A 27304-nucleotide genomic window follows, 5' to 3' on the forward strand; every position below is an offset into this window, starting at 1 on the left:
GGTTTTCTGGTGGGCCCCTGGGGTCCCAGTCCAACACTGTGTATGCTGATACAAATTCATAGACCATTTCATTTCCTTCCATGTGGCAGGAACCCCAGCTCATCCCCACAGGTGTCCCACCCCCAAGCCTATTTCTGCCTCCACACCCCTGAGCTCCCTGCCTGCACTGCCCGTATCTCTGGCAAATTAGGGAGCGGCCCTCTGGTGCCCAACAAGATAACGCCCAAAGAATCTGAGCAGGCATGCCTGGTACCTCTAGCACTGCACTTACAATACAAAATCAGGGACGGTTCTAGGCACAAAAAGTCAAACCCCTTGACTGCTTTATTTCCTAGCTGTCACATGTGCTACACACAGGCACCACAAACTATATCTTTTTATTGAAATAGACCCCTGGCTGGGAGGCAGATCCACAATACCCCAACCGCTACAGCTACCAATAGGAGCTAAGCAAGGCGCTGACGCACAAAATATTAATAAGCTTACCTATCCCCTTCACGGATATGAAGCCACATTCCCATAGGTTGCCGTTTACGTCAATCAAATTCAGTCCGATCTCCAACATATTCCGAACTGCAAGCGTGAGTAGGCGGGGTTTACCGAGACTCATATCAGTGCTGTTTCCCGATTGGCCCATTGCTGTTCCAGTTCTCTCTCGTGTTCTTCTCGTCCCGTGGTCCCTGTCGCAAACTCTGAGCCCCCCCCATCTCGAATTCTAAAGTTCCTACATCCAAGTTCCTATTGGACGCCTTGTACGCGCCCCCCTGCCGCCCGTGGGTATATATACGACCGGACGGCCCATTCACACTCCTTGCCATGCCAAACACCCCTGTCAAGAAGCAGAAAATGGAGGAATCATCGGCACTGGATCAACTGAAGCAGCACACTGTGGTGGTGGCCGATACTGGCGATTTTAATGGTGAGACTCTGGACTAAACCATTCACTCATCTGGACAGGGTTACTTGGTTTATAGGGGAGACGGGCCGCGTAACTACAGCTCCCTCAAGCCTCTTTCTATCTAGTGAGGGACATGCAGATGCAGGGATTTGTAGTTGTGTCGCAGCAGGATCTCAAACGTTGCAAGTGCATTACTCTTCCATGCTGGATTTTCTATGAGAAGTTCAATGTATGAGCGAGATAAAGGTTGGCAGGCACCCAGACCCCGCTGCATGATGGGAGTTGTAGTTTAGTAGAAGCCGAAGAGCTACAGGTTGCCAGTTCCCGGGACAGAGGGAGCCAGAGATTGAGGGGTGTTATTACCCTAAAACAATATCTGGACTGAGATTCATTTAGAGAGTTATTGGTAAATAAAAAACGTGGTTTTATTGGCATAATGCCATTGAGTCACCAGTGTGTGCCAGCCAGTGCTGCTTCCTGAGTGTAAAGAAAAATAAGGAATGGGGGCAATTTGCAATCCTAAGAGCTATTATAATAGAGAAGTGTAAGCTCTGGCGGTTACAGACTGGCTTGAGAATAAGTATTCATGCCAGTAAGTATTTATAAAGCCCAGCAGCATGTAGGTTCTGTGGATCTAGTATAAGCCTGGACCCCACCGGGCACAGCGCTGTCATTGGCACCGTGCGTGTCTGTCATACTGTATGTGCAGAAGCTGGCACTGAGATTTAGTAGGTGCCTATGGCATTACATGGCAAAGGGGAGATCAATACACGCAAAACCGATTATCTTGCTTTTAACCAAACAGCCTGGTAATAATGCAGGGAGTGGCCCATTGTGTATAATAAATAGAAGTGATGATAAGCAAGCTATTTTTGATAAAGTAGCCAGGGCAAAATATCGCTGACTATTGTGTGTACTGTAATCATTTTAAAGGTACGCATGTTTAGTAAGTTTTTGTTTCTCTTCCAAAAAAAGGCCAGTTACGCTGGTGCAGGCTGTATAAACATATTTAGGGACCGATTTATCAAAATGTGAGTTTAAAGCAGTGATCCCCATCCAGTGGCTCGTGAGCAACAGCTTGCTCACCAGCCTCATGGATGTTGCTCCCAATTGCCCCAAAGCAAGTAGTTGAATTTCTGGTTTGCAGGCAAGTGTTGGTTGAAAAAAACAAGATTTGCTATCAAATAAAGCCTCCTGTAAGCTGATAGAGGCATAGATAGAGCTGATAGTGTGCATAGAGGCTGCATAATAGCCAATCTTAGCCCTTATTCTGCACCTCCATAAGCTTTTTGCTCTCCAAGTCTTTTTACATTTGACTGTTGCTCATGAGTAAGAAAGGTTGGGGACCCTTGGTTTAGAGCTAAATACATAAAAACTCACCCATGTTCTAATCCTTCCTATGGGATTTTACAAAGTGTATTTATCAATTGGTGAATTCAAACCATTGATACCAAAAATCCCATAGGAAGGAATAGAACATGGGTGATTTTTTTTTATGTATTAGGCTCTAAACTCACATTTTGATAAATCTGTCCCTAAATGTCAGATTTAAATCCATGTTGATGGCAAAAATATAGTACTAGATCTTTTTTAGGGGGCATTGCTCCTATTAATAGACCCCTTATTTGTAAAACACCAGGTCCCAAGCATCCCATATAATAGATCCCATATATTAGAACACTTTCTAGCAATAGCATTAGACCTGTACATGAGTTAATGGGAGAAAACTTTGAATGGGGAATGAGGTGAAACTGCCTCAGAGAAGAGCTGGGTGAAATTGCCTTTGTTGGAGTGATTCCCATTGTCTGCACTGGAGCAATACCTCATGTGGGAGTATTTGCAAAGTGCCCAGAAATGTGCCACAACAAGGTTACATATCTTATATCTATTAACATTACTGTTTCATCTGCTGTAATGCTAAATTGTACTACACTGCAGTTTTATTGTGCTTAGAGATTTGGTTGCTATGTGAGAGGTTGCCAGCTTAGCAAGTTCCAGTATAGCTAGTGATTAGAACCTATGATAGACAGCTGGCTATGCATTTTGGATAGAATATCTGCAAATCACTTACATCAGAAATCGTCCTTCCTTAATAGCAGATGAACCCTACCAGCCTCAGTTGCTTATACAGGTATGGGACCTGTTATCCACAATGCTCGGGACCTGGGGTTTTCCGGAGAAGGGATCATTCCGTAATTTGGATCTCCATAATTTAAATCTGCTAAACATCATTTAAATATTGAATAAACCCAATAGGCTTGTTTTGCCTCCAATAAGGATTAATGATATCTTAGCTCGGATCAAATACAAGCTGCTGTTTTATTATTACAGAGAATTTGAATTATTTGCTTATAATGGAGTCTGTGGGAGATGGCCTTTCTGTAATTCGTAGCTTTCTGGATAACTGGTTTCAGGATAAGGGATCCCATACCTTTAGTTTCCCAACTTTAAGCTCTTTGAGGCACATTTGTTGTTGTATAGCAGAAGACTGTTTCCCTATATGTGTTGCTATAAAGGGGTTCTCTTACACTGTGTAAGGCTGGAAAAAGCAACTGTGAGGAGCTTTTTAGAGTGAAAGTGACAAGGGGTTGTTCAAATTAGGTTTAAAAACTATACAGTACCGGACTGTCACACTGACATGGATTGAGTTGACCTTTCTTTCAGATGCCTATTGTAAAGTACTCACCACAATCTGATGAAGAATTGGGAACTAATGTTGCATAACTTCTTTATGAAAACTGTTGGGCTTCCCTTTGGTTCAGGCCCAGTAGTTGTATTAAAGATCTTTTAAAGCAAGAGTCCAAAATAATTCTCACTCTGGCATTACTGTGGACAGATTTACTCAAACATTTCTCATTTTTTTTATTTTTAAAATTTGAACAAAGTTTTTCACAGATGTCAAAACTTTCAAAACAAAAGGATAGTTCAGGGAACCCCTGTGTTCTTCAAGGGGTGGGGAAGGGTAGGACTGGATACCTTTATCAAATACAAAAATGGGCTGTGTGAGCTCTTTAGGCCTATGGTGTAGATGTTGTGTTTTTCAGTTCCCTCAGTTCTCCTTTATACCTCTTGGAAATGTGTTTTCATTGGGAAACTCGCACTGGCACCCCTATCTGTATCCTTAAGGCAGGGATCTCCAAACTTTGTTTTTACCCATGGGCAGCATTCAAATATAAAAATAGTTTGGGAGCAACACAAGCATAAAAAAATATTTGGTAGCCCCTATGTGGGACTGGCAGCCTACAGAAGGCTGTTTTTTTATGCAACCAAAACTTGCCTCAAAGCCACTGAGAGCGACATCCATGGTGAGAACCATGTTGCTTGTGAGCCACTGGCTAGGGACCACTGCCTTCAGGTTTTATTCCATCAATGATGGAAAAATAAATCATCCTCTGTAAAATAAAGCTGTGAGCCCATTGTGGGCTGCATTGCATGGAACAATTTCCTAAGTTCCTTTTTTTCTGTAAATTGCAAATTTCTTGTTACATAATGCAGTTGCTGCATCCTGGCCATGTTGTAATTCCTCGTTGCCATGTACCAAGGAAAAATAGGGAACAGTTTTTAAATGTCTAAAATTATGTTCAAGGGGCTTTAACAATACATAGGACTTTGTTTAATTTAAAAGAAATATATTTTCATGTACAGTATCAGTTTATTTTTCAGTAAAAATAATGAGCTTAGATGAAGTAGTTTATTAAATGGTGGGGTTAACTGGAAAAACATCTGAAGCTGCATATTTCTTTTTTTAGTTTTCAGTTTGGTGCACAAAATTACCAGTATGTGTTCTTTACTTAAAACAGAAAGCTGTGTGTTCCCCACAAGCTTTAATTAATGAACATTGGCGAAATTAATACTAAAATCCATATATTGCAATGGATTTCATTTCCTGGAGTGATAAGCAAGAGTTAAATCATTGTGTCTGACGCACAACTCCACCACCTCCAGTCTGCAAGGGCAATTATTCTTCCTACTGACCTGTAATGTATTACCTAAAATGACAGGCCCACCCAGCAAAATGTTTTTAGGGCACTGAAAGTCCAACATCCCCCCCCCCTCCAAAAAAAAAAAATTGATATAGTATTGATGTAGTCTACAGGGCTAGTGAGCAGGGGTGCTTGGATAGGTGGAGTGTATTTACTAAGCATATTGTACATTAGGGTATCCGTATCTTTCATGGCCTGGGGATGCACATACTATATGTATACCCTTTCAGTTTGAAGCCTTAGCTGGTTGGTTGGCTGATACTAAAATGTTTTCAAAATACCTACATAGCTCCAAAAATATCCACAGTAGGGCAGAAAAGAGATATTTACTTAAAATCTCTCCCTTAGGATCTTAGCTGGAATTCTGGCATATTTAGAAGTAAAAATAGGCAAAACGTACCTTCTTAGAGGCTGAGACCCCCATTCTTGAGGCTCTCCAAAATCCAGTTTTTGCACAGTCCAGTTAGTACTTGTACAATATTTCAGAGGCTTCCAGCAGCTGCATTATTAGAGCAGACTTACTGAATTGAAGAGAAAAAGCATATCTGTTAAAAGATAACTTGCTTAGGGTAATGGGGTCACTGTATTTTGGACCTTTCTGGATAATGTATCTGTATAGTAGTAACTGCCTCTTTTTAATATAAATAAGGCCAAGGTTAATCCAAGATTTGCTCAGCTGATCCTCATTGTTTTAACACTTAAGTTATTAAAGGGGAAGTTAGTTGAAATTGTCTTTTGGTATGAAGTTCATGTACACCTAGGCATTTATAATACTTTACACTGCAATCAGGTTGTGTTCAGTGCCCTTTTAACATGTGCCATTACATTATTAGACAGTGCCCACTACTGTCCCTCTTCTAAAGAATAGGAACCCAACTTGCTCAAGATATACCAATAGGGCACACATTGAACTTGGGTAAAAGGGCTTTAAATGCTAGTGTACAATCCATTAGCCTTAGTTATTAGAATTAATAGTATTTAAACAGGGTGATTTTTTTTATTTAGCCCTTGTCCAACTTGTATTTAGTAATGGTACTACTCCAGCTTGCAAATAGAATGCAGGTTATAGCAATGAGTAGATGGTAGTTGTGCCTTGTGTTTCCTGGTGCCCTTACATGCATCATGAATGACTTGAGACAGTGGAGCGTACATGAGGCTTCCCGTGGGCAAGTTGCACCTGGCAACTCTTTGCCCCTGTACTCAAGTTGTGGTATGTGCAACTTTTGGTTCACAAGGGCTTTGTCCCCCTTGGGAGTGGGAAATGTAAGTGATACAGCCAAACCCCCAAGCTTTGTAGGCTCTATTGTTACTGGAGAATTGACAGCAAGTAGCAACTACCTGTTACACAATGTGTGGTTCTGTTTTCTAAACCCCAGTCTTGGCTAAGATGGCAAGTGTGAGGATGTTTCACTAACCATTCCTTTGCGCAGACATGGGTGTAGCTGAAGGGATTCAAATGGGGCTAATTCACAACCCCCACTTACTACCCACCCATATAGCTCTCTGCCTGTATCAGTGGGATGTAAAAAAAAGTAGGTACACTGTACACATGGGCATTTAGGTGTTAGTGCTGCCTCTATGGTTCTAATTGTGTTCAAATTAAATATTCATATTGCTACCAACCCCACACCTGGTATCTCCTTTTAGATTGTAAGCTATCTCGAGCAGGGCCATCTTTACCTCCTGTATTGGTTGTATTTTGTATGTAATCTGAACATGGGATGTGTACAGCCATTTGCTGTATAGCACTGTGGAATATATTGGCTATAAATACACTAACAGTAGAAACTGAGCCTTAAAGGGGACCTGTCACCCTAAGAAATAAATTCCAAATTCTTTTCTATCATGTTAGTTGAGCAAAATAAACTTTACTTACACTATATTATTATTGTTCCCTTCAGTCTTGGAATTTACAGTCACAGCCAGCAGGCCACCGCCATTTTTTTTTTTATTAAGGCAAAACTTTGTATCACCCCAAAATCTTATGCATTTGCCATGTAGGTGATATCTAGGAAGTGCTGAATGGAAAGTTATAGTAATAGTATGCCTGTGGCATAGAGGCAGTGCAAGCAATATATGATTGACAGCTCAGATTTTTAAATACATTTATAACAGGTATGGATGATTTAATTAAAAGAAATTAAACATGAAACCCAAGTTATTTTTTTATTATACAGCTTTTTATGTGTGGGTGACAGTTCCCCTTTAAACAGCAATGTTCTGTACCAAATTCACTCCAGCTGACCTGGGTCAGACTCTCACTCGGGTATGGATTGGGCACAATGCCTATATCAAGCTGAGCAGGATTGAGATACGTTTATATTCTTTTCTAGAAGCTTTCTAGTCCCTTTCCCACGTACTTCTATAAACAAGATAATATGCTGCCTTGAAAAGCAGATTCCTTTGCAAACATATTTTCACAATATTTTCCCCTTGTCCTTCCCAGGTTCTTATCTGGAATTTAGGTTCCTCATCTGGTTTGTTTGCTTTGTAGCTTTTGCCTAATAGCCGAGCCCCCTGTTGTTCTCAGAGGGGAAGGAACACAAATAACCTGAATGTTGAGTAATTATGTGCAATGCTCGGCTAATGATGATTTCTTTCCTCTTCTAAATTCGGGTTTGTGCTGCACTTTGTGTATTTGTTGCTCAAGCTTTTTCTGCAAGTCACTGTGAATAGCAACACGCTGATTTGTGCTTTTGTCTGCCATTCTGCTTACTCATAGATAACACTCCCTGTACTGTTGCAGGGCTAAGAACTATACATCTGCACAGAAACACAGGAAAGCAATGTTTAATTCCAATACAAATCATGTAGGCCATAGTTAACTGTAATTATATGAACATCATGTAAGGTAATAAATGCAATGCTCTGAAACGGATTCCCTTTTTCATGTGCTTGTCGTGCGTTTATAAACTTAATATTGTTATTATTGTTAGTGCGTTTTTATAACTAAATATTGTGTAGAAGTGCATGTGCTGGTGTCCTCGGCAACGTATCATATGAGAAGTGGGTTTTATCACGTTTAGTGTTTGCACTATACATTGCAATGGACATTGGTAGGAACAAAGACATACGATGGGGGTGACCAGTGTGGTTGCAGATATCCAGTTTATGATAATATTAAAAAAACTTAAAAACTAGTAAAGTGTATGTGTAGGAAAAGAGTAAGGGGATAGGAAAGTGATTATAAATGTATAGTCTACAGTTTGGCCATTTCCCAATGGGACCTAATTGAAAATTATATCCTTATAAACCGTGCTTAGTGATATCCGTTATAATCGGAGCTTAGTTAGGTCATTTCTGTCACATGATTCACTAAAACTTATATTTTAATAAAGTTGTAAAATATGAGGATATTAGAAGTCAGATATAAATGACTGGGAGAGTACACATTTTCTTAGTGGATTTGTGTAATTTTATTGATCACAGCACTACATGTTTTGGTTAACAGCCTTCCTCAGGTACATGAAAGGCCGAAACATTAGTGCTGTGATGTCTCAATAAAATTACACAAATCCACTGAGAAAACATGTACTCTCCCTGTCATTTATATCTGAATTTGTAAATGTTGTACGGCCAGCACAGGGTCTGTAACCTGTTGAGTACCTACAGATAACACTGGAGGCTACTGCAGGGCTTTTACTTATATTGAGGATATTAGAAGTCACCTTGGAGTTCCATGACCTGTATAGAAGCACTTGGCCTTAAACCTTGTGCTTTTATATGGTATATGATGACTTATAATTACGCTATAAGCAAGTGGTGAGATAGACAGCAGAACATGCTTTGGCTTTCAGTTCAGCTTATATTGGGGAGTATCTTACGCATGTAGGGAGGGAAATAGCAGGGGGTCATTCTCATATGCCAACCAGGGAAGCCAAATATTGTCAAATGCTTCCATATTGTTCTGCAGCATGTAGTTCAGTTTCTCTTTGGTCGATATACTAATTATTTTTGCCTTCAACATTGTTAAAGGAAGGGTGGGCTTTTTCCAATTGTTTACAATTATAAGTTGTGCTGCTATTAAGATGTGTTGACAGTCTATGAGATTAGTTGGTAAATTTTTTGGGTTTCTTCCCCAGGAGCAGAACAAAGGGATCTTTCTGGAATGTAGTATGTAGCACATTAGATAAAAGTTGGCAGACCAAGTACCAGCAACCAGATACATATATGGTGGGAATGTAATGTTGTAACATAGTGCCTTTCTCCGGGCATCCCCAAAAGCAGGGGTGTCAAACTCAATCACATAAGGGGCCGAAATCTAAAACACAGGCTAAGTCGCAGGACAAATTTTTTATTAATATACTTGGTAAGATACTAAGGGGTATATTTATCACTATGTGTAAAAAGTGGAGTAAGACATTACCGGTGATGTTGCTTATTGCAGCCAATTGATGCTTTGCTACTGTTTAAATCTGATCACTGATTGGATGCCTTGGGCAACATTACCGATAATGCTTCACTCCACTTTTACACAGCATGATAAATATACCCCTTAGTCTTAGTTACTATGTGAGGAAAATGGAAATTGATCAGGCTGGTTGGTCAGACACACACACCAAGGGCCACATAAAACAGCCAGGTGGGCCGGATTTGGACACCGGACCTTGTGTTTGACATGTATGCCCTAAAGCAATGCGGGTCGCATAAGGGGTATAAATGTAGCTGGCCTAGAACCAGGTTCTGTGCAGGATTTTAAGACTCTTCCCTGTTCGTAACACATGTGCTTTCTCGATTAGCTGTTGGGCTACATTGTGATCATTGCTTGGTTGATAAGGTTGCACCCAGCTCTTTCCCATTTAAGCATATAGTTGTGTTTGGCATTGCTATCTGGTATTTGATTAAGTACTTTGTTGGTTAGGCTTAGTATTCCTGGGGCCAGCGGGGTTGTTTGACACAGACTCAAAGCCAGATACTGTAATAGTCCCATGGTCACAACGTTTCGCTTGTTGCTGAACATAGTTTGAGTTGCATAGTTCTATATTTTTTCCTGTGGAGGAGGATTATATTTTCTTGTCATCTGTTAGGGTTAGTGGTTTGCCACATTAAGCTAAGGAATACAATATTGTACTCTCTTGCTTTGCCACCATGCAAATGTCGCTTAGGGTGTCCTCTGTGGAACTATGCTTATATTTTACAATAGCGGGTACTTTATTCACTAGGGTGCCAATTTGTTAGGGGCCCCCAGTGATTATAATCTCTTACCTGGAGCTGTTTGCTGAAAACTGCACCAGCCTGGGGTACTGCTTTAGGAACACCATGTCGCCTTGAGCCTCGTGGCTGCTGTTCTCTTGCACAGTGAAGGACCAAACTTTCAAGGAAAAAAATGGCTTTCCACTCTACTGTGGTTGTGCATCTGGCCCGGGCCCACACAGGGATCCACAAGGAGGTAGAGGAGGGCAGCATGGTGCTCCTATAGTAGGGAGAAAAGCTGGTGCAGTTATTCATTGACACCAACCCAGGATCTCTGGTAAGTGATTACTATTACTATAAATGGCACCCCCAGTTATTATACATTTCCTTCTTTAAAGAGCCCCAGGTCTGGAGGGGAGAGGTTACTAAAGGGGTGGTATTGTTTATCATGCAAAGATAATACGAATTTGGATATTGATAGGAAAAGAGACTGGGGGCACTTTGCTATCTGTGCATCATGTTCCATTTTCCCACAGCAGAACTGATGCTAGCTCCCCACCCTCCCCACACTGTAACATTTTAGAACCTTAAAATATGAAGGCATTCCCAAATGTACATATTGCAGTTGCTACATATAAACAACGCTGTAAATGATTGTTTTCTAGCTATTGAAGTATACAAGCCCCAGGATGCAACCACTAACCCATCGCTGATACTGGCAGCTGCACAAATGCCTGACTACCAGGGCCTGGTGAAAGATGCCATTCAGTACGGAAGAAATCTCGGAGGGTAAGTATAAAGAAGCTACAGCAAAATATCACATCAGTTTATTGCCAGCTGTGGTATCATACACATAAAATTGTGGAGAGAGCAGGTAAATCCAATACAGTATACACATGTACATGCCGACCACCAGATGTTCTGAAAATAGTATCTGTTTAATCCATCTGACCCCTTGCTAGATACGTTTATAAATATAAATAAGTGCAATTTTCAGTATATGCTCCTCACTTTAGATACCTCGTGTCCCAGATTAGATCAGGTCAATAGTATACTCCAAAGTGCCCTCTTTAGATTTAGTGATGAGGTCTTATGAGGAAGAAAAAAAAAAAAAAAAAAAAAATATATATATATATATATATATATATATATATATATATAGTGTAATACTTTTACTTTGCAATGTGCACTCCCATGTGCGTGAAATTAACCTAAAGTTGCTAAAGTTGGAAATTTACCTGTGTGAAGTGTTTCCAAATACTGCCTGAAATTAAGAGGTGGGAAAGCAGATTAGTGAGCTACAAGCGAACCAACTGGATGCCATATAAACCCAAGGGGGTCTGTAAGTAGACAGGCAATCGTAGGGAAAGGGAAATCACTACTGGGCACAAAAGGGTGATACAAGTAAGTTATCACTGGTGTTAAAAAGCACATGGGAGTGCACACTGCAAAGTAACAGTATTACACTATTTTTTTTTTTCCTCATAAGACCTCATTGCCAAGTCTAAAGCAGAAGAGGGCACTTTTGAGTATTCTATTGAACCCTTGCTAGTTACACCTGAATAGCTCAAGGTACACTGGCCAATAGAGGTAGCTGATTCATTCAAATAAAAAATCCAGTTGGCTAAGTACTGCCCCCTACAGGGGTGTACGTGTGGTCAAAACCTCTGTGCACTATGAGAACAAGTCCATTCTAGTGGCTGACTGTAGATAGTTTCTATTTACCCCATGCTTGCCTAGGTGTTGCCCCTGCATTCACCCTACAGTCCAGCGGCTCCCTGGCTGCTCTGCTGCAGCGCCTTTTAGGTTTTTGGTTGCCGTGTTTAATAGGCAGTGCCTTTAGGATTTGGTTGCCGTGTTTAATAGGTATTTCTCCATGCCTGCTAATGTACTTGTCCATGTATTGCTTTCCAGGTCAGAAGAAGAGCAGATCAATAATATCATGGACAAGCTTTTCGTCCTGTTTGGAGTGGAAATCCTTAAGAAAATACCCGGTCGAGTTTCAACAGAGGTGGATGCCCGGTGTGTACCATGCTGTTCCTCTGTGCTGCTGGATTTTATCAATATTAAAACTTAGTTTGGGTTATTTTTGTGTATAGTTGTATGTGAAATACAAAAAGCTAACGAGCAAGAAGGTATAAGTTAAGAGTTTCTGCAGACGTTCTGTATAGGCAAATTCACATTTTGACAAAGATCAATGGTATCCCCTGTACAAGGTCAGGACATGTTAAAGCTGGAGACTTACTCCCAACTGTTCATGTGTCTGACTTTATACCGCTTCACTTTGGCCAGGAGACCGACTTGTTTTTTGGAAGGGGATTATAGCACAATAGGAGGGCTGGGAGTTGAAGAATGTTACCAGCCAGCTCAAGACCGCAGCAGTCATGGCACACTAGGAGATGTGCCCTATTGAAATGGTGGTTACAAATAATGTAGGTAATAAATGCAGAATCTACTCTGGACCTTTGGTTGCAAGCATTGTACGCCATAAACTGAACCTTCATTTGCAGATGTTAATTGCTTAGCAAGCCAGTGGTTTGAAATCTATAACCATACAGGGGTCAATATTCCCTGCTGCCTGTGTATAGGATCAAATGATGGCCTCCCAAATTACATCTGGTCAGGCTGGAAAATCATACTGGATGAGGACTGAATAAGGCCATAGATGCAGACTTACACTGATGGGCTGTACAGGCACCACATGTGATCGGATCCTTGGCTGGACTAGCCAACTAGCTGTATATTGTTTGTATCCTGCATTTTCACTTGATCAGATTTCTAAAAGTAGAAGCAAAATATTGGGTGGGCAGCCCCCAGTGAATATAAGCACCTATCTGATACCCCAGGCTGGTTCCCCTGGTCGCTAAAATCTGACTGCCCTGGGCACCTGTGTAGGAGCACAATATTGTCATGTTCTTATTCTTTCAGGATCTTCCCTTTTCCGGGCACCGTAGCAGCAGTGATGCTACAGGGGGCCAGGCCTTGTTGGGGAGGCATGAAGGGGCCCGACACATAGCAACTGCAAGCCCTATCCAGCTACTCCTCCATTCCCCACCACTTGCTTTGAGACAGGAGTGTGCCCAGAGAGGGGGGATATTCTCTACAGCTATAGTTAAAGCAGACACTGCGGCCTGGGCCCCCCTGTCCCCTGGTGACCACAGTCTGCTTTCTCTGTAGTTATGCTATTGCTCAGTAAAGTGAAAAGCGTACGTACAAGCAGAAAGCTCTTTTTGCCGGTCTGTGGTGCTCCTACAGAAGTACCCTGGGCCAGTGCACATTTCAGCAACCAGGAGTACTGGCCTGGGGTATCAGGCAGCCCCCAGTAATTTTTAATTGCTTACCTAACAGTTAGCACCCCCAGTGATTTATAGAGCTTTAATGTTAATTCCTACTTCCTATCAGTCGGACAAAATGTCTCTGTACATTGATTCCAGCTGTACTTTGCTCCAGTCCAGAGATCAGCTGAGCTGAACATGGCTATCCCAGCAGTACCAGAGAGCAGTTCTATATATTTTTGTGCTGCTGTTTGTGATCCTGACATCCTTTTGTTTGCACAGGCTATCTTTCGATAAAGATGGAATGGTGAAGCGTGCAAAGCGCCTTATAGCTCTCTACAAGGAAGCTGGAATTGATAAAGAGAGGATCCTGATCAAGCTTTCTTCAACATGGGAGGGAATCCAAGCTGGCAAGTAAGAAAACCATTTGGAATTGACATTTGGAATTTCTAATTGCTGTAGTCCTTTGTAATTAAATGCCCTTTGCCTTTCTCATAGGGGAGTCATTTACTAAGTGCAGGGCAGGGGTGCAAAGTGCAAAAAAAGTGCACCCTGCCCTGCACATCTCTGAATTTCCACAGGCCTTTGCCCCCCATAGTGCAGTGCTGCCTGTGTTTGAGGTAAGGGGAAGCAAATAGGCATACCCCCACCATCCCCTAACTTATGCAGCCCACAATGTACTTACTGCCTGGCAACAGTTACCAGTTGTGATTTAGTTTTGGCTGTTCTAGTGCATCATTTGGAGGTTCTCTGTATCTTCTCTGAGAAATAGTTTATTCTTTACAAGAATAAATGATGCAAGTAACCTGTTTCCATGGCGCCTCCTGCAGGATTCTTGAGGAAGAATATGGCATTCACTGCAACATGACCCTGCTGTTCTCCTTTGCCCAGGCAGTGGCATGTGCTGAGGCTGGCGTTACACTCATTTCTCCATTCGTGGGTAGGATATTGGACTGGCATGTAGCAAACTCTGATAAGAAGAGCTACGAGCCTTCAGAAGACCCAGGTATTTACCCACTGTTTCTAACATTACAATAAAAATTTGCTTTAAACTTCAGTAAACTTTTAGGATCCAAGATTGCTTTGTCTGTATTACTGCCTGGTTTGTAGTCACAACAGTTTACTTATCCTGTGTGCCATAAGCCTCTATAAGAGACTGTCATTGGAATAAACCTAGAATCTTTCAGGTTTCAGAAAGATATGATAAAATATTTTTAAATAAAAGCACCAGTTTAATGTTCTAGTTTAAAACCCTACCAGAGAATGAGAGCAAACTATGTGATTTTTCTTTAGGTGTAAAAAGCGTTGCCAAAATCTACAACTACTACAAAAAATTTGGCTACAAAACCATTGTGATGGGGGCATCCTTTAGGAACACCGGCGAAATCAAAGCTCTGACTGGATGTGATTATCTCACCATCTCCCCCAAACTGCTCGGTGAGCTGGCCAAAGACAGCAGCAAACTCACCCCAGTGCTTACAGTCAAAGAGGGTAAGTTTGATCCCTTTGCTCCTTCTCTGCAATCACAGAATGATTGCATGAAAATAGCGCTGTTACAGTGAAATAGCCTAAAGGGTTTCTGTGCAACATGTCACTAAGTACTTCTGTGGATCTATAAGGGCAGTAAGGTTCTGTGAGCTGGTCTCCCGTGTGAAAGGGAATTTGTGCGCAAGCACGGATATAATTATGTACAAGACTTAGATACGTTATAAAGTGGCACAGAGAGTAACCAAATGTGTAGCACTAATAAAATACATCTGTCCCATTCAGACTATGCTTCTAACAGAAATTGCAATTGTGTGTCTCTTAGCAATGTTTTTTTTCGAGTGCTGTTATTTTCCTTATTTCACATTTAGTTATGTATTGTATTGATTTGTAGCCCAGGCAAGTAACCTAGAGAAAGTGCACTTGGAGGAAAAAGATTTCCGGTGGCTGCATAACGAAGACCAAATGGCAGTGGAGAAACTGTCCGATGGGATCAGGAAATTTGCCATTGATGCTGTTAAGTTGGAGAAGATGTTAAAGGTAAGTAATGAACTGTGTATTTAGGTTTTTGTACTTGTTTTTTTCTACAAAGTTGCTGCCAAGGCTCCTTACACACTGCAGTATTTGCCAGTTTCATTGAATCTGTCTGGAAGGTTACAAGGAGATTACTTTCTAATGGACCATTTCATCTTAGCATAGAGTGCAACCATGACCAAGTGTTAATGCACAATGGCTTCCTGCTTGGCACCTCTAAAAGAAAGTCTTTGTGCCGGAGACTCTGCTTTAATTCCTTACAACAGCAGCAAATTATACATGCGTACAGGCTTAAGCAATCTCAGGCCTGCATGTTCCTGAGCCTATCCCTCCCTGAGCTTATGGCTTTCCTGATGTTGGTGATGGGAATTGGCTCTGACTTTCCACTTCACCTGTTTTATTCCTGCTTTATCCGATATAATGTAAATGTACATTTACTGCATTTAAATGAAGGCACATACAAATAATGTAAAGGGGAACACAAGAAGCAGCACAGTAATTATGTATTATACAGACGGGGCAGACACTGGACAATTTCAAAGAAATTTCAGAGATACAATTCCCGCTCCTGTGTGACATTGCTAGGTTAGAGGGTTACTGCAGTGACCAGAAGGAGGTTGATTTATATGAGATTACTCAGGGCTACAAGATAATCCCACCACTTCTGTTTTCAAATAGTGGATTTTCAAAAGCATGTTATTATAATCTGTTTGAAAAGGCTGCTGATTGCTATACAGCTATGATTTTTCCCTCACAAATGGATGATAATATACCCTACTTTGGAAATCCAGTATTTCTAAACAAGGCAGGGTGGCAGGGAGAGGATTTCCAAGTGTCCATGACTTTGATTGGTCCAACATAATATTGGGGTGCTAATGTCCAGGCATTTCTATACTTGGTACCACTGCCCCTTATATGATTAAATATGTCTATCTCTCCACAGGAACGCCTCTGCAGTGCAGAAAATGGGAAATAAGGTGATTCCACTCTGTTTTGTACCCAATACTGATGTCCAGATCATTCCTCACCTTTACCGACCAGTCCTCCATTGGAGCCCTATTTTTGCTCACTGGCTTTAATGTTTTTATCTACAATATGAAAATATTCAATCTAAACCCTGTTACTGTACATTTTTCTTTTTGTACATGTTCTTTTGATGCGCTGAATAAAGCCAGCGCTTACTAAAAAGAACTGACCTGTTATTTTGTAAAACTGCTCATTGGTTGTTGCCATTAGGTTGGGGGCCCCATGTGAATAAGATTAGATATCATACACTGCATTGTGATATTTGGCTGTTCAGCCTGTCCCTCTTTGATGTCCCCCACAAGTCAGAAATGGGCATTGCCCCACAAAGCTCCATCTGCAAGGAGCTACTGTCTGGCTGCTGTGTTCCCCTGTGTGTTATATGGGTGCAGCATTGGAAGAATATCCCACCTGACCCTAGTCATTGGTGTAGAAGGCAAGAGGTGGCATCTAATAAAACTTGAATAGAGTAACTGGGATTTAGCACCTTGTAGGTGGATAAATGAGAACAGTGGGAATGATTGCTTGGAATTAGCATAAGGGATCCATTTATACAAACACGTTTAGAAAGGGGAACACTTTAGCTTCTGTGACATTGTTTCAGGTGTCAGAATCAGTTGTGCAGATAATTTAAATAGCCAGATATTTTAATACATATGGCAAATAAAAAGGACAAAAAACCTTAAAACTAGTGGAAATATTTAATTAAGAAATATTGTAAAGCTGATCAGGATTACATTTTTCTTTTTAATATGCAGAGGCTCGCATTTTATTACATTTTCCTGCTCATTGCTTATTTTTCCCATTTATTTTTTCCTTATTCATTCTACTGCAAGTCCTAAATACTGTACATCAGGGACAGGTTTAGTCTCAATAAGGGAGAACCGAGAATTCTTATCCACATTTCCATAGAACCATTTACTGTTTTCTGCCATTCTGCGCCTCCTCACAAACTCTCCTCCTTGTACCCCCTACTAATTTACCCTCACAGAGGGCGCCTCTCCTTATTATTTAGCCGGGGGTGATGGACATGTCTCTTTTTATTTTATTTATTTTTCAGCCTTAGTTACCATGTTTCTATGTTATAGATGGAAATAGGCTTTTTTTTTTTTTACCTATTATTCAGTGTTTTTCCCACAGCGTTGGCTTTCAAAACACACACAAGTCCAAATAGTTGTTTGATAATTGGGTAATGAGGTATCTAAAATGGGGGAGGAGATGGCGTGACATTTGATATTTGTTGTTAAAGCAACATTAACGTGATTCTTAGTCTAAGGGTACATAAGGCCTACGGAAGCAGGGGCACAAATCCCAACACAAACTCCTTCCCGTGTCTCCCCAAAGGTTTCACTGTTCTGCTGCTTCTCTATCTACAAGTACCACTCATATCCATAGAGCTGCCCTGACAGAGTTTTTGAGTCACATACAACTCCCTGTACCTTTATCTTGTGTAACTTGCATATACATATATTAGGACCTATATCTTGACCAAAACATCGGACGCAAGTAATATGTGAAATAAAGACATTTTGTTGTTTTAAGCCTAAACCTTAATATACATTTTTACCATGCAACAGAATGTTTGGCGACAAATGCAAGTGCACTTTCTTTAATATATTTATATATATTTTATAAATATACTTGTGCGCTTTTTACTCATATTTATCATTCCAATTAGGAGTCCCTGTGGTGTTTTTTATTCATACTTACTATTCCTACTAGGACTCCTTGTGGTGATTTTGGGGATTTTTTTTTAAGATTTTTTTTTTTTTTTTTAAATTTTCACTGCTATAGCTGTATGACTGGGACTATACATTTTACACATTGGGTAAATTTATGCTAAATAAAGGTGTGCACTGATTGGATATTGTTTATATTTAAGCATGCACCTCGCTTCTTTTCACTATCCTGATGACGGTCCCGTGGGTATTGAAACGCGTAGATTATTATGTCTGAATAAAGGACTTGATTTGGATATGTTTATGCCATGAGTGCTTTCTAAGGATTGGATATATATATATTATACATACATATATGTATGGAAAGGAGCCTCTCTGTATTACTGTAATGTGGTACCTCCAGCTTCTTATGAACTTGGAGTCACAGTAGTCCCTAAGAGTAAAGTTAAAATGGTACTGGAGCTGGAGGGCTGCAGGTTGGCTTGTCTATAAACTCCCTGACTTCCCTTCTATATACACATAAACCAGGTACATGGTGGTGCTGATGGCAATTCTTTCACCAGAGGCACTTTTCTGAAAAGGGCAGCACTGCTGAGTTTATTATTGTGTTATTTATATAGCGCATAGCAACAACACATTCACGCTTCACTTTACAGACATTAATAAATACGAAGATGATATTCTTAGAAGCAATATTTTTATTTGTATAATTATATACATAATGTGAGCAGAACAAACAAGTTATATATGAAATAGTGCCTATTGGAGTAGGAAAAGTGGGTGGCACTAGGAAGGTGGGGTACAGGCTTCTTTCTTCACACGGACTCCAGTGAGTGTTTGGTACAATGTTCAGTATATGATCCATGATCTTCATTACAGAATAAGATTTCCTTTGACTGTCGCCACGCTGTCTCATATCTGAAAAACAGAATCACAGAAGGATTTACATCTAAAGGGCAACTAAACTTATGTGTTGATTATAAATAAATAAGCAGTCAGATGAATCATTCAGCATTGTAGATGATTTTATTATAGACTTCATAATTAATTCTGCAAATTAACCAGTTACTCACGTGGGGGTACAAATGGTGTCCAAAAACCAAATCTAACATAAGGAATGTTCATTAACCGCCAACAGTAAGAGCCCCATGTTTACTATTTGAGTCTTTCAGTGCCCTGTACTCTTTCATAATGCCCATTTGAGGCAAAATGATTTTCATAGGATAGAATGCCTGTACAAATAACCCCATGGTACATCCTTCATTCTGTTTAGGAATAAACCTACTTTTCATACCTTGGCGTGGATAAACATGGTAACCATCTTTAATATCTTCAATATCTTCTTCTCTGGATCTCCCAAGGTGGCAACTACAACCTTACCAGAAAGCAAATACAAACAATGTGAGGTAGTGCCAACTATTGGTTTGTTTCCTAACTTGGTGCCAGGTTTTACTTTCCTGTTTGTCACTTAAGGGAATCCCAAACCACAGGGAGTCTTGGCCTGCTCTTCTATAACAGCCACCTTTGGCTTTGGGCCTAAATCTCAGCTGCTCGGGTGCTAACAGGTCTTACCATATGAGAATCCAGAGACTCCCATGGGGCAGGCAAGGGTGCCAAATGTCGATTGTAGAGAAGAAGTCAGTAATTACAGAATGCATTGTGGGGCAAACTGAAGCTAGCACTTGGTTATCTGTTCAAATAGAGCAGAGTTATAAAAGACTGCATAATAACCTGCAGGGTGCTGTTTTAAAACCAGGCAGGATGTTACAGTGTCAGCTGTTGCTATAAAAATACAGTTTGTTTCTCACCTACTAGATCTTACTTGCCTGTTTACAGGTGAAGTTTTGGAATATGTTACAAACCATGAGCAGACTATTCCTACATTAGCCTACTCAGTCAGAACTTATTAAGGTGGCTCACCTGATCGTCACTTTATATGAATAGACTTCTTATATGGATATGGACTGGCCCTCCACCCTCCCCATCCATTCCGTCTACTTATTTGATGTTCATTGAGAATCCTCTGAATGCCTCTTGCAGCTCTGATGGAATCCTTACAGCAGGCGGTGTCAGTGCTGGAGCTTGGCATTCAGGGTTCTTGCGACTCTCCAGGTGGTCTTGGTTGTCCAGTTCAAATGGAGGCCTTATTCTTTGGTGTAATAGATGGTCCCAGTCCATACCCTGAAAGATAGGTTATATTTCATAATAAGTATCTGGTCCAAAAACTAGAATTGTTGGAAAAAAAAGTTATAATGCATTATGAGGCTCTGGCAATATTCATTAGTGCTTTTTTTGTCTGTAAATCAAAATAAATAGAATAGAAACCTACTCTGAAGAAGAGGTGCTCTTTCACCATTTCGGCACCAGCCTCACCCGAACCGAGGCGATGTTCTGGATCTTTCTAGGTATTCTAAATCTTCTGGATATTCGATATTCTAGATCTCTGATCTTCATGAATGGACTTCTTCTATAGATATGGACTGGCCCTCCACCCTCCCCATCTATTCCGTCTACTTATTTGATGTTCATTTAGAATCCTCTGAATGCCTCTTGCAGCTCTGATGGAATCCTAACAGCAGGCGGTGTCAGTGCCGGAGCCTGGCATTCAGGGTTCTCTTGGCTCTCCAGGTGGTCTTGGTTGTCCAGTTCAAATGGAGGCCTTATTCTTCGGTGTACTAGATGGTCCCAGTCCATATCCTGAAAGTTAAATGAAAAGGTAATATTTAATGATGAGTATCTGGTCCAAAAACTAGAATTGCTGGTACAAGAAATTATATAATGCATTACGAGGCTATGGCAATATTCATTAGTGCTTTTCTGTTTGTAAATTGAAAGGAATAGAATAGAAACCTACTTTGAAGAAGGGGTGCTGTTTCACCATTTCTGCACCAGCCTCACCCGAACCGAGGCGATGTTCTGGATCTTTTTCTAAAAGCTACAAAATATAAAAACAAACGTTGTTAAATATTATTGTTTATGTCTATTTTATTATTCTACTGGGAAAGTATCCACCTAGGAAAGACAAGCAATTTTCCAACCCCATAGAGAAAGTAACCATATGCATATGTAACTGATCTGCTTGAATGGACTAATTAAGCTCATATTTAATTTATTAACTGCTTATATAAACCAGAGATTAAGTTCTGTATTTAGGGGACAAGCCATTATCAGTAATACCCCTTTACTAAACTGAGTACCCGCTTTTTCTGACATTCATAGCCAGACCCTTTGGAATAGAAGGGACTCTCTGGGGTAATAATACATATTGTAAAGTTCAGTGAAAGCCTGAAACTGCCACTAAAACACACTAAAGGCCATATGTTATATCATGTTAGTAATAATAATAACTATACAGCATGTATGCCCTTAGTATAAAAAGTGACTAAAGGCACATGATACTAATTTGCTGGGGCCAACTTACGTCTTTTATAAATGCAGAGACTTCCTCTGATACATAGTCTGGTAACTCGATGTTGTCGTAAACGATGCTCTGCATTAGCTCAACCGGGTCTTCGTTGTTGAAAGGTAACTGAAAAAGTGAATCATTATTTCTTTAGCGAAACAACATTCCCAAGAGATATGTTTCAATATGAACCCCAATGATTCCCCAATGTAAGTTGATAATATAGGAATTGTGCTTACCTCACACATGAGCATTATATAGGTGGTGATTCCTAGGGCCCACCAGTCAACGGCCATGCCGTATCCATGTTTCAGGAAGATCTCGGGGGCGATGTAAGCTTTTGTGCCGCACATGGTGTTAGTGCGGTCGCTGTATCCAAATCCTTAAACACAAGAAACACTGTGAGGAAACTGCAGATCTGGGGCCCTAATGTAAAGTAATGAGGGACTTTCCTTAACTGCTTCCTTTCAAACTACACACCCAGTCAGATCTGTTTATGCCACTTATATATAACACTATATCTAAATATAACAATACCTAATAACCTGATCTTATCCCCTGTATGCCCCAGAATTATAAGCAACACTTACTGTCTTTGCTGAGGCCGAAGTCTACGATCTTAAGGTAGCCATCCCGGTCCAACAGCAAATTCTCAAGCTTTATATCTCTGAATTAAAACCAAGTCAATAGTTTAGTAGTTATACAAAAAGAAATCCTTACAATAACAGCAAGCGAATGATTAACACACTGTTACCAGCTCCATCTGGATGATTTTATTAATATTAATGCTTACCTATGGACAATGCCAAGGTGGTGTAATGCCTCCAGGCCAAGAACGACACATGCGGTGTAAAACCTGAATAGAGAAAAAAATAAAATTCAGTTACTTTAATTTTTTTTTCTTTATTGATATATAAGCTGATGTGTGAGAATTGAGGTGATCATAGTGAGAAGAAAGATAGTTATCTGTATGATAGGTGTAGCTTTGCGTGTATTACGTTACATTGTAAAAATATATGCTGTGATGATGCTTCACTGAAAGTGCCCCTTAGAGAAACTTATTCCCTCATTCCCATTCTACTTACATGACTTCAGGTTCTTGCAGTTCCACGGATGTTACAATTTCATACATGTCACCTCCAGGGAGATATTCCATCACACAAAATAGGTGAGACTCCGTCTGGAAGGTTCCATGCATCGACACTAGGAACGGGTGTTCGGTAGAACTCACCCTCTGGAGGATTTCCTTCTCTTTGAAGACACTGTGGGTTAAATTATCCCATTATCACCATGTGAGACTCACACAAGGGAACATTACACTTACCCTTTATCCTAATAAACAGACACGGGGCAATACAGCAGGTAATAACCAAATGCAAATAATTTAAAGGAATGTGAGGTCAGACAGATACAAAATATAAAAAGAGAAACCTGTCCTACATATAAAGCTGAATATGAGAAAAGATGACACAAATATGGGCAATATTAATCTTTCCCCTGTTACTGACCTGTCCAAGTTGCCCCTTTTCAAAATCTCCTCTTTTTTCAGGGCCTTGATAGCACATAGTTCTTTGGTGTTTTTGTGCTCGGCTAGGAATACCTGGAGTCAGAAGACAGAAAGTTTAATCACTCTGGGTAAATCAGTAGTAACTAAAACCTAACTGTGCAATGAGTCCCTCACCTTCCCAAATGCTCCTTCTCCCAACACTGGGCCCAGGTTGAAATTTCCAAGTGAGGGAGATCTGGGCTCAACAGGGCTGAAAAATAAGATAAAGGTAATATATGTTTTGTTCATGTTCACAGACAAGATTAATCTAATATACAGTTTATTTGGTGACTTTTCTGTTGTATCCAGTCACCAGAAGGTATTAGCCAGTTACTGATAATACTCTCTAATGACAAGGGAACTATAATAGAATTAAGTGCAAATTATGCAATACTAATATTTTCAAATTTAACCAACTTATAATTCTAAACCAAAAGAAAAGAGAATATATCCCAAATCAGATACCTGATAGATGGTCCTTCAGCACCCTGTATGTTATTGGCAAAATCTGAGCCAAAGTCAGGACTGCAGAGCTGCAAATAAAGGACAAATGAGTATTATGCACAGAATGAACATTGCATGAATTTCATTTGTACCATTAAAAATGAATACTTTGCAAATGCAAACCTTGAAGTAAAGATTTACTCATCTCATTACACTCATTGGTTTTTGTAAAAACATAAAAGGTCTGTAGAATCTACTTACTGGTAATGGAGGACTGGAAGAGGTGGAATTATCATCCTCGGTGTCCTTCTCTGGCTCAGAATCTTGCTCCTGATTGGGAACTATAAGTCCGTTGTTATTGGACATGCCAGCATCACAATCAGGATCTTCTGAATATGCAGAAATGGAACAATATAGTCTCAAAATTATAATACAGTTTATCATCATTATAAGTACAATATTAGAACTATACTTCATAAAAAAGTGTTAATACTCTCCTATATAAATATATATGTATGCCATTACTAAAAGCAAATATAAATGCCCATATAATCCACATAAATGCACTAAGAATACTAGGGCAGAGAGATAACAGTTATATGCTATAGTAGTACAAGGTCAAATTCTCCCCAGTTATGGAGACCCTAAGGTTGATGGCCCAGGTAGCCGGATATAGGGATCAACAATACATTAGATGGACTGTGTATAATAAATCTGCATGATCAACTCTATCATAAACTTCAAGAAGTCAGTGCATGATCCTACTAACCCGATAAAACTGGCAATGCTGGTGGTTCATAGGAATTAGCCCTCACGGAAATGACCACCAGTGCCTCGGATGTATCTACTATACCAGGGACCTCCACCGTGGCATCCTGAATTAAAGCATATTAAGAAACCAACATTAAGCAGGATGTCATCTCAACACATATATATCATGTATGAGGTCTTAATATTGGCAAGTTAAATAAAATAACATTAAGCATATAGTCAGAAATTGTGTGTGTGTGTATATATACGGTATATATAAATGTAACATTTATACAATGTACTTACAAATGAAGGCCAGATGAAATTGGTGGGGCTGGCTGTATCCCTGGTCATAGACTCTGCTGGCTCGGAGCCCTCAGGCTCATGAAAAGGAATGGCCCCTCCGATGTTGTGGGAAGAGCCAGGGTCCTTTTCATTCCCAGCAGGACGTGGAGATTCTACAAGAATTAAAATACAATAGATGTCATTATTATCTAGCGACGGGGTCCTTTAAATTGAAATTGGTTTTCCAGATATCTGGCTCTTACTATAGAAATTAAATAGTGTTTTTTAGTACTGATCACACTTACCTAGGAAAGATGGCTTTGCCGGGTGGTCGGGCAGCTCTAAGGTGGCAGTAAACTGCACCAGAGAGTCATGCACATCACTGATCTCTAGGATCTCCACGTAAGCATTTTCATGCTTTATAGGAATAATTGAGTTCTGTAAAAATGAACACAGTTATAAAAAATTAAAGGACATTCCCTCACACCAGTTAAGATCATGGTTTCTCAAAACCTGATTGTATCAGTACAATGTGTGTGTGTGGGTAATTATCTGTCTCAGATATGTAAGTAGAGCTCCATGTGCCCAGGTGTTTAATTTGGTCCTGGCCCCCATCTGTTTTGCCCTGAACTCCCACACCCCCCTATGCCAGTGCCACCATATTCTTTACCCAGGCCCCTAAGAGAGACAAAAGGGAACACGTGAGCATCCTTACCTCGACTCTACACAGCTTGCAACCCATAACCGTTTCTCCTGTAATAGAGAAGAGAGATTGGTATATTTCACAGCTAATATGGAGGCAACATGAAAGCTACAAAACATGGACATGGCGTGAACATTGTGTTTCCTTTAAATTCTCCTAAATCTATTACCTGCTATTGTGTGTATAGCCAGTGTTGGAATGGGCCTCCTAGGGCCCAATGGGAAACCTAATATCCACGGCTCACACTCACAAATATTAGCTATAGATACTGCTAAATGTTATAAGTTATGTAGGGAATAAGAAAGGGCTGATGGGAAGGGTTCTTGGCTGGAGCCCACTGGGAGCTGCTCTTATACTTTGACAGGTTGGTCCAACCATCTCTATAGCTTGGAGACCAGAAAGGGAATTGGCTGACTTAGGGCATATTTATTATAGTCTGCAAGTCAACCAGTGATGTTTCCCATAGCAATAAATCACATTTTTGCTGTTGTTTTCTAAATTGTAGGTGACAGTTTAAACTCAATGGCTTACACACTAAAATAAATATGCCCCTTTGTGTAGGTGTGTGTGAGAAAATATACATTATCAGCAGCACCTGTTGCCATGTAGCTGCTACTGAACTACAACTCCCACCATCATCCAACAGAGTTTGGCAGTTGGCTAAACACCCCCTAAATGAGTATAGATTCTGGCAACTATCACTTCAAAAGGACAGACACAAAAGATCAAACACAAAAGTGATACTGACAGATCCCTACACATTTGTGTTGATATGTTTTAATATTTCCATCCATAAAGCTGCTGCCCAACTGTCATTAACTGCCATCCTGGCTCTTTAGCACTGTCAATGGCACAGGGAATGTGCAGAAATCTCTGCCTGCTGCTAAATAAATAATGCTACAACATGTGCAATTCCTCCCTATTAATGAATGATAAACATAAAGTTATAATATTTAGCTGAAAAATGTACTTACAGAGAGAGCAGGTAATGAGCTGTGATCTCTAGCAATAACGCTAAACATGTGACAGGAGACAGCCAATCACCTTAGGCTGAAGCAGGCTTAGGGATGGGACAATGCAACTGACTGGTTGAAGACATAGTTTACACAGTGTTACCCCAAAACCATGTGTCACAGCTGCAGCAGCCAGGCATAGGTTTAGTAATAAACAGTTGGGTTTGTGCCAGGAAAGCTTTTATTGTGATACAGATACATCCCTATAAGATCCATAATAACTGGGGACACACCAAAGCCCAGATACATCCCATGCTCCTGTATTTGTAGGTAGGAGAAGCCAAAGGGAAACTGTCAATATAATTTACAGTGGATTTACAGCTCCCAGAATCCCCAAATAGACTTTTGCTGCAAGCTGAACATTTCTGTCACAGACACACAGATCCAAAGCAAAATATTCTCTCCCCAGTGTTAATACCTAAACATGTGCAAGGAAATGTCTTGTGTGTACCGAATAAGAAATTCATAATATCATTTCACCAAGTTGATATAAATGCTTGATTAAAGTCACATAATGGTCACAGTTATGGCTTCCTCATACAATGCATGTACATATAAAAGGCAAATCTGTGCATAGGATCTATTATCCAGATTGCTTATGACTTTCCATAATGTTGATCACTGTATGTTAAAGAAACATTAAATCCTAAAATAGGTTTCTTTTTTCCACCAATATAGATTCATGCTACTTAGTTACCATCAAGAATAAGTTACTGTTTTATTATTACAGAGAAAAGGGAAATAATTAAAAAATAGAATTACTTGCTTACACAGGACTCTATGGAACATGGCCTGACTATAATTTGGGGCTTCTGGATATCAGGTTTTCAGATAAGGGATCCCATAATTGTATTGTGCAAGTACATATATAGCTTCTGACAGCTAAAAGTGTGAAGTCAAGCTTATGAGCTTAATGCTAACCCAGACCAAACCATTCTCAATGCTCCCTACAGGGACAAATGATACCCAGAGCCCTCCCCGTTGCCCCTTTATGGCAGCCCTGGGTTTGTGCAACAAGTAAGGACAAGAGACAATGAAAAGGATAGAGAACACTTTTAATATTCTTATAGATTCTAAATTTAACATAATAAATAGATGAGTGACTAAGTACAGGAATTGGTTTCTTAAACTCTGTTGAGGGTTATTCAAA

At 40.2% G+C, this 27304-nt stretch overlaps 2 protein-coding genes and 1 long non-coding RNA gene across 3 annotated transcripts; 1 reads left to right on the top strand and 2 right to left on the bottom strand.

Moving 5' to 3' along the window:
- Positions 1 to 648: 648 nt before the first annotated feature.
- On the top strand, positions 649 to 16496 carry taldo1 (transaldolase 1). Its single transcript, NM_001017131.2, has 8 exons — positions 649 to 919; positions 10680 to 10803; positions 11929 to 12036; positions 13572 to 13703; positions 14120 to 14295; positions 14583 to 14780; positions 15169 to 15314; positions 16252 to 16496. Exons 1-8 carry the CDS (start codon positions 817 to 819, stop codon positions 16282 to 16284), a joined length of 1020 nt encoding a protein of 339 aa, NP_001017131.1. The 5' UTR covers positions 649 to 816; the 3' UTR covers positions 16285 to 16496.
- A 2194-nt stretch (positions 16497 to 18690) lies between these two features.
- On the bottom strand, positions 18691 to 21443 carry LOC116410344. Its single transcript, XR_004222304.1, has 2 exons — positions 20340 to 21443; positions 18691 to 20191 (listed from the first exon to the last, which is right to left on the bottom strand). It is a non-coding gene; the product is annotated as an uncharacterized LOC116410344 (long non-coding RNA).
- Positions 21444 to 21488: 45 nt separating this feature from the next.
- Positions 21489 to 23794, bottom strand: LOC101733758 (serine/threonine-protein kinase N1). The gene is made up of 8 exons (XM_018093232.2): positions 23665 to 23794; positions 23425 to 23492; positions 23095 to 23170; positions 22922 to 23013; positions 22499 to 22675; positions 22207 to 22269; positions 22004 to 22080; positions 21489 to 21795 (listed from the first exon to the last, which is right to left on the bottom strand). The coding sequence occupies exons 1-8, from the start codon at positions 23767 to 23769 to the stop codon at positions 21506 to 21508; spliced, it is 948 nt and encodes a 315-aa protein (XP_017948721.1). The 5' UTR covers positions 23770 to 23794; the 3' UTR covers positions 21489 to 21505.
- Between the last annotated feature and the right edge of the window lie 3510 nt (positions 23795 to 27304).

The sequence above is a fragment of the Xenopus tropicalis genome, chromosome 4 (genome assembly GCF_000004195.4).
Source record: "Xenopus tropicalis strain Nigerian chromosome 4, UCB_Xtro_10.0, whole genome shotgun sequence".
NCBI classification, from domain to species: domain Eukaryota; kingdom Metazoa; phylum Chordata; class Amphibia; order Anura; family Pipidae; genus Xenopus; species Xenopus tropicalis.

Coding starts and splice junctions, on each gene's coding strand:
- LOC101733758 (XM_018093232.2), bottom strand. CDS start 23,769: ATGTCCAATAACAACGGACTTATAGTTCCCAATCAGGAGCAAGATTCT. Junction 23,171..23,424: donor GCTGAAGGACCATCTATCAG/GTATCTGATTTG, acceptor CTTATTTTTCAG/CCCTGTTGAGCCCAGATCTC. Junction 22,270..22,498: donor CTGCAAGAACCTGAAGTCAT/GTAAGTAGAATG, acceptor TTCTCTATTCAG/GTTTTACACCGCATGTGTCG.
- taldo1 (NM_001017131.2), top strand. CDS start 817: ATGCCAAACACCCCTGTCAAGAAGCAGAAAATGGAGGAATCATCGGCA. Junction 10,804..11,928: donor TACGGAAGAAATCTCGGAGG/GTAAGTATAAAG, acceptor ATTGCTTTCCAG/GTCAGAAGAAGAGCAGATCA. Junction 14,296..14,582: donor CGAGCCTTCAGAAGACCCAG/GTATTTACCCAC, acceptor ATTTTTCTTTAG/GTGTAAAAAGCGTTGCCAAA.